Source organism: Callospermophilus lateralis, chromosome 6, assembly GCF_048772815.1.
Source record: "Callospermophilus lateralis isolate mCalLat2 chromosome 6, mCalLat2.hap1, whole genome shotgun sequence".
Taxonomy (NCBI): Eukaryota; Metazoa; Chordata; class Mammalia; order Rodentia; family Sciuridae; genus Callospermophilus; species Callospermophilus lateralis.
This window is the reverse complement of record NC_135310.1, coordinates 23,978,082-23,985,462: the sequence shown is the minus strand read 5'-3', so window position 1 is coordinate 23,985,462 and position 7,381 is coordinate 23,978,082. Positions and strand designations below refer to the sequence as shown.

At 42.4% G+C, this 7,381-nt stretch overlaps 1 protein-coding gene across 2 annotated transcripts in view; it reads left to right on the top strand.

Annotated features, from left to right (window-relative positions):
• Positions 1-310: 310 nt before the first annotated feature.
• Utrn (utrophin) overlaps positions 311-7,381 on the top strand; it is a 508,059-nt gene continuing 500,988 nt past the window's right edge. The window contains exons 1-2 of one of the 2 annotated variants that reach the window (XM_076858171.2): positions 311-817; positions 6,984-7,152. In XM_076858171.2, the coding sequence (XP_076714286.2) occupies positions 7,074-7,152 (79 nt within the window). In that variant the 5' untranslated portion in view covers positions 311-817; positions 6,984-7,073. Of the gene's footprint in view, positions 818-1,415; positions 1,550-6,983; positions 7,153-7,381 lie in introns of those variants that run through there. The other variant, XM_076858170.2, reaches the window with a different exon arrangement.

Sequence of the window (7,381 nt, the reverse complement as noted above, 5' to 3'; positions counted from 1 at the left end):
AGTTGCTGGGCCAGCGGCAGGACGGGAGAGCCGAGCGGGAGCGCTGGAGCCGCGCGGGCCGGAGGCCCAGACCTGCTGGGCCTCCTCCTGGGGAGAGCGAACCCCCGGGTGCCCGGACGCGAGCCCCTTTCCAAGGGCAGCGGCGCGCAGCCGATCGCTCCCGTGCCCCACCCTCTCTCTTCTGCCTCCAGCGCTCCATTCCAACAAAGGGGCAGGCCCGCGGCTGGGAGGAGGAGAACCAGGAGGAGGAGGAGGAGGAGGAGGAGCCGCCGGAGGAGCGAGCCGCTCTCGCGCACAAAGTTGTGGAGTCGCCTTTCCTCGGAGGAGAGGAACGGCCAGCGGTAGCCGCCGCGGGCTTTCTCCCGCCGAAGGGCGAGGAGGAGTCTCTGGTTCCCGAAGCCGATTGGGGAGCCGGGGGGAGCCGTGCCCCCCTTCTTTTGAGTCATCTCTGCAGACGGAAAACTCTGTAGTGTTTGGCAAACTTGGTGCCTGCGCGCCTGTCCCAGGTTTGCGCTTGAACTGTTTTGTTTTTGTTTTTGGCGGAACTACCCGGGAGGAAGATTGCACAAGTCAGGGGCTTTTCCAAATCGGGTGTCATTTTTAACTTTTTTTTTCTTCTTTCGAATCTTGTCTGATCCTCCACATTTCATTAAAAAAAAAAATCCCCAAACAAAACAGCTCGCACTACCAAATTCACCCTCGTGCACATCCCCCATTTACTACGACCCAAACCCTCCTAGAGGAGCCCGTGGGCCGCTCCGGACGCGGCGGCGGCGGCGGCGGCGGAGGGTAGGCGCGGTGGCCCGCGGGCGAGCAGGTAAGCCCATGCATTATTGAAGTCTGGGACTGGGTAATGTGACCACAGCCTGCGAGGGAGTGGGGCGGGAGGTGGGAGGAGGTTGGACTTTTCTCCAGCTCTTTTGCCCGGGATGGGTGTCTCGAGCTCCTCCTAAGTCCCAGAGTCGGAGATATAGCCAACTTTTGAGTGCACTTTCCTGGGAACCTCAGTTCAGCTTCCCTGGGCGGGGGAGAGAATGCCAGAAGCTTGAGGAGCTCAGGCGAGAAGGTCGTTGGAATCCGGACTAGCTGTGAAGGATTCAAACCCCTCCGATCCGCTCTGTGCTGCCGCCTTGTCCCCCCAATCCTCCCGTCTGCTGGGGGAAGAGGGTCCCGTGTCCGTGCTTCGCGCGGAGAAGGGCGCTGGGCCAGTGATCTCCAAGAGGACGTGGCCTCCTAGGAGAGCCTGTCACACACACACACCCGGTCCCCGGGAAGGCGGGGCCCCGGCAGTGTCTGCTAGGAGAGGGTGGAGAGAGTGTGGTTTTGCAGTCAGTGGGCTGGGGAGCACTTCCCAGCCCGCCGCCTGGCAGGGGAACGTGCTCAACCTCTGGGTGGTTGCTGCTCCCGAGAGTGGGGCCCCGGAAAGTGTGGCGTTCCCTGCCAGCAGCTCCGGAGAGGTTAAGGGACCGGGGGGTGCCCTATTGGTGGCCTGTCCCGCACAGTTGCCTCGCTTTCCGGACTCTTGGCATCCCTTGCTGCAACTGACAAGGTAATTCATTCCCTTTTTGGTCCGGCGTCCGAAGCTCTGGTTGCCCAAGGCCACTTACAAAACCCACAAAGCTCTAATTGTAGGCTGTGCAACTTTTAGAAGGCCTGTTGATAAAAGATCAAGCCTCAGATTCCGAAAAGGACTCATTTCAGGGGGTTTTCAAGGGAGGGAGAAAACGTGTTTGATCCCCCAGAGCAGGCCCCCCCCCCTCACTTTTTTTTCCCCACATTGACTTGGAGAGCCTTGGGTGTAACTCCACGGCCCCGAATCCTGGGGTGTTCCTCCCTCCCAGACAGGGCGGCCTCTTTCCCAGTTTTCAGGTCACCTGGGTCACCAGGGCCTCGCGGGTCAGTGCGCTTGGGAGGGTCAGTGCACCGGTAGCCGCTGCCAGAGCGCTCCAAGTTTAAGATGAGGTTGAATCGCCGGGTCCAGGCGGCTGCAGTCCCATGCTTTTTTTTTTTTTTTTTTTTTTTTTTTTTTTTTTTTTTTTGGAACTTGCAGCGGTCTCTGTCACCTCCGGGCTGGCTGCGCATGGGATGGTTGCTGATGTGCGCTGGGGACGCAGGCTGCGGATAGCGCAGGGTCAGGCGAGAGCTGGAGGAATGTGAAGCTCTTGGGTACTTAAGGCGTCAAGGGCCAGGGTTTATGTGGGGCCATTCACCGGCCCTTTACCCGCATTTATGGGACTGATGAGACAGTTCTTGAACTCTCCTTTGGGTGTTTACCTCAAATTTATTGCTCCTGTAAACAGTATTAATCACAGTTGTATTAACCTTCCCTGGAGCACTTCCGAGTGTGAATGACACTTCTTGGCACTGAGAGATTTCTTTTACTATGCTTCAAGCTGAGCGGCAAACTTGTGTTCCCTTGGCTTCGCTTTTCCATGCTTTCCACTAGGAATGGTTTTGATTCCTAGTGTAAATGAATAGTTTTTGCCCCAGGATGTAAATCGCGTTTCCATCATAATTGCACATCGTTGAAAATTCATTCATAATAGCACCTTGTTGAATGGTGCATTTTCTTACATTGTGTATTTCCAAATTAAAAAAAATTAAGGGCCTGGGGTTGTGGCTCAGTGGTAGTGTGCTTTCCTAGCATGTGTAAGGCACTGGGTTCCATTCTCACATATAAATAAGTAAATAAAATATATAATAAAATATATTTTTAAAAAAACTTAAAACATTACTTTTGGCTTTAAGGCCATCCACTGCCTTTTAAAAAACATTTTAAAAAACTTTTAAAAACATTTTATAACTTTATTTTATTCCTATTTTGAATTTATTTATTCTAATATGTTCTATATGACAGCAGGATGCATTTCAATTCATAGTACACATATAGAGAACAATTTTTCATTTCTCTAGTTGTTCACACAGTAGAGTCACACCATTTGTGTCTTCATACATATACCTAGGGTAATGCTGTCCATCTCATTCCACTATCTTTTATTTATTTTTTATGAGGTGCTGAGGATCGAACTCAGTGCCTCATCTGTGCTTGGCAAGCCCTCCACCACTGAGCTACAGCCCCAAGCCCCCTCCACTCACTGCCTTTTAACTTTAGGTTTATTGGCACACTGTTGCCTTCTGGTCCATATGACAGAAAGAAGTGTTCTGAAGGAAGAGTTGGTAAATGTAGTAGAGTGGAGTGGATTGGTTTGTGGGAAACCCCTGGCTAAACTTTACGGAATGTCATTTCAAGGGAGGGGAAACATAGGCCAGTGGTAACAATAAATTACAATTGTGTAAGGCTTAAGGCTTCTAGAGCAATGTCCCACTCAATCCTTCTCAGTTTCCTTCTTAGCTTGGTGTGGAGAATGGCATTAGCTCCGTGAACACACGGGTGGAAGGGAAGGGTCACACTGGGACACATTGTTTGTGGTGAAATCTTAATTTGGTCTCCTGACAGCCAATTATGAATTACTGCAGCATTTGACCTTTTTTTTTTTTTTTTTTTTTTTGCCTCTGTTACTTAATTTGGAGTCACTGAGCATTAGTGGCAACAAGTGACATTCAGTGACTGTTACTCAATTATTAAATGTCTGCTTTCTCCTTCTTCCTATTCATTTCTGGTCCTTGATCACCTTTTCTGCTGTATTTTTGCAGCATATAAGTAATTTTTATTATTAAGTAAAAATTTGACAAATTAGCTTTAGGGTGGCAATGAGTGGTATTACTGGTTTTGCACAAAAGAAATAAAAGTCCCAAGTAAACAATTTACTTTTTTCTTTTATGGTGTGGAAAGTCTCTGAGCAGCCTTGACTTGGAGACCCTTGGATAAGACCAATTGTGAAAAAGAACATTAGATGTATCTCTCAAAGAGACTAGTTTTACCCAGGAAAGAAATCTTTCTCAAGAAAACTTGATTTTCCATAATAAAAATTTTTATATATTCTTCTGAACAAAGTTTTTGGTTCTTGAATATACTAAAATACACTTGAGAATTTAACAAGTCTTTTACAGTTTTGTACCCGAAGAAAGGAAGTTAACCATACAATAATCCATAAATTTTTAGTACTGGTAAAGACATATAAAAAGTAAAAAAAAAATTTATATTCTCATAAAAATCTGGCAGATTGATGATCAATCCACATATTCCTCCCTACTAGAGAGAAAATGGTTCTTAAAGCTTTAGCAATTTACTAGTTTTCATCTACTTCAACCACTTTAATACTTAAAATTTTTTTCTAACGTAATTTTGCTCTATGAATAGAATATACCTTTTTCCTGATTTGATCAGAAAAAAGTTATTATAGATTATATATGTCACATATAACCAAATAATACCATATGGCATAGTTCTCCAATATTACATTATAAAACAATATATAAAATATTAAATATTATATAATTATATATTTAAAAATAGTAATATGATGCACTCTGGAATTAAATGATTGCGTTGTCCAGTCCTGGGTAGCAGTATACCCTAATTCTGATATGTGTTTTAATATGTGGATTAATGTACATTATCTGCAGATGAACGTTTGAATGTGTTGACTATTATAGTCTCAATTAAATGATTATCGGTTGACATTGGGATATTCTTAAGGGGGTTATTATCAGCATAGAGGCAGATTGCTGAAGTTAAAATTGAATTCTGATTCTTTTGGATTGTTGGGGCAATGTGTCCTGGGAAGTATTTGGGGCAGTCTAGTACTCTGATTATTGGAGTTCTTAGTGAAATGGCAATACTGCAGGACAGAATATTCAGTTCTTTAGATTTAAAGATGCTTCTCACTTGGTTAACCAAGAATTAGGATTATTTTATCTGAGTGGTACCTATGTGCATTCAAATTCATGTGATGAACCTTCCAGAATAAAATCTATGTCAAATGGACATACCATATAATGACCTAGATTTAAATGTCTAATCCAGACCATTTCTGAGCTTCAGAACTGTATTTCCAACTGCCTTTAGTCATCTTCTCTTAGGTATTTCGGAGGCATCTCAAACTTAGCAAATCCAAACCACATTCATGATTTTTTCTTCCCACCAGCTGTCCTCCAGTGTTCCCCAGCTCAGTGAATGACTCACCGTCCACCTAATTGGCCAGCCCAAATTGGGGAGTCATTCTGCACATTAGTATCCTCAACCTCTAAAATCCAATCAGTTCACAAATCCTACTGACCTTCTTTATTTAATACCCAAATATCCCACACAGAAAACTCATTTTTCTTTCTACCCACTGTTTATTGCCTATTGCTTAGGCAATAATCCTGCCCATAATATTATAATGGAAAGATTAGCACAATAAATATTCAAGTGCTCTTTAACTAGTGTCCTCATTTACTTTACAATGTTTACTTCCTCTCTTTGTGAGTGCGTATCTATGCACATATACATCTACATACACATCAGTGTACATATAGATAGATCAATGCTGCCCTGATTGAAATTAAGTTGAAGGAAAATATTGTCATACTTCATTGTTAAATATTTCATCATGTATCTCCTACAATCAAAGACATTCTCCTGCATAACACCACCATTAATTAATGTCGAAGAAATTTATTGCCTAATGTACACTCCAATTTCATATTTTTTAAATGATTTCCAAGATGTTTTGTTTTAAAATTTTATGTGCAATCAAGAATTGCATTTGGTTGTTATATCTATTTAGTCTCCTTTAATCCACAAAGTTCCCCCTTCCTCAGAAATTTTAGTTTTCTGGAAGTTGACAGTTTTGGAGTGACTAGACCATATGTTTGGAAAACCACCCACTGTCTAGATTTGTCTGCTCATGACGGTAAAACTTTGGCAAGAATACCATATAGATGATGTATTATGTTTTCCATTGCATGGTATGATGTCCTCTTGTTGGTTAAATCAAGTCTGATTACTGGTCAAGGTAGGAATTTTTTTCCCAACATATTATCATAAAAAATTTCCAATGTGTAGAAGAGTTGAAAGAAATTTTTACTCAGCATCCAAATACCCATGGTGTAGATTGTTTAATTAGCATTTTGCAGTATCCTGCTATAGTTTTTGCTGGTTCCCACATGTCACTGTGGTCCACCTACAAGTCAGAATGTCTTTATAAAAGGACAATCTGGCCATGCTTAAAACCATCTACTGGACCTCTAGCTTCTGAAGACCAGAGCCTTGACCAGAAACCCTGTCTCTGGTCTTGCCTAACCTTCCTCACCTTGTTGCTCAGATACATTGCTTCCTGGCTGACTTCTCTCCAAAAGCACTTCACATGCTCCATTGGTCTTTCCACTACTTCACATGGAAAGCTCATACTTTTTCTATTTCCCTTCCTGGCTAATTAATTTCTTCTTATCCTTAAAAACTGAGCTCAAGTATCATTTCTTCAAGAAAGCCTTCTCAATTGCCCAGGGCAGGTCGAATTCCTCTGCCATATGCTTCATTACTCAGTAATTCTCCTTTGTATGTTTGTAGACTAGCAGTGTTGTAAAGAAATAATTCATTGTATAATTAATTGCTTAGTATCTGTAAGTTCCATAATAATGGAAGCTGTGTTTCTTGTTGGTAATCAAATCCCCACTGTCTGGATCTGTGTGTCTTACACATGGTAATACATTTTTGCTGAAGGAATAGTTACTATAAATAACTGTATGTACCTATGTGTTTATGTGTGTGTGTGTGTGTGTGTGTGTGTGTGTGTATATTATATATAATTTTTTTTAAAGTGGATATTTTGGAGCTTGAAGGATCTTTTGAAAGATAGCTTCCTATCCTTTAATTTATATACTTTAAAGTATGCTTCTAGAATGTTCTCATCCCCTAAACTTTTTTTTAAAAAATGTCTCAGTGGTATAAAGTACTATATAAAGATAAGGGATTATTAATATCCTCTTAACAGGATACATATGTGTATGTATCTAGACAGATAGATATAGATATACACATACACATACATACATATGTACACACACAAACAAATCAATGCTTTTTCTTTTCTTTTTAGGCGTTGATGCCAGGCTGAACCACCATACAAAGTAGAAAGTCTTAAAAAGGATTTGGGAAAGTCTTTGGATTGCGCTGAAACTCAGCCAGGATGGCCAAGTATGGAGAGCACGAAGCCAGGTCCGATGATGGGCAGAATGAGTTTAGTGACATCATTAAGTCCAGATCTGGTAAGTCATGGAAGCCCAAGATAATTCTGGATTTTTATGCAGAAACTATTTAGAAGACATAGGTTTCTTGGCTTGTTTTGCATTGCTCTTGTGAGGCAAACTTCTTTTCAGAAACTTAATTCTGACAAATGACATTAATTTGTCAAAGGTAATATAATGTCTCTGCGTTAATTTCTTGATCCAATTTTGTTTCATTGTATGTTGACTGGTATTGCTTGGTGAAACTGGT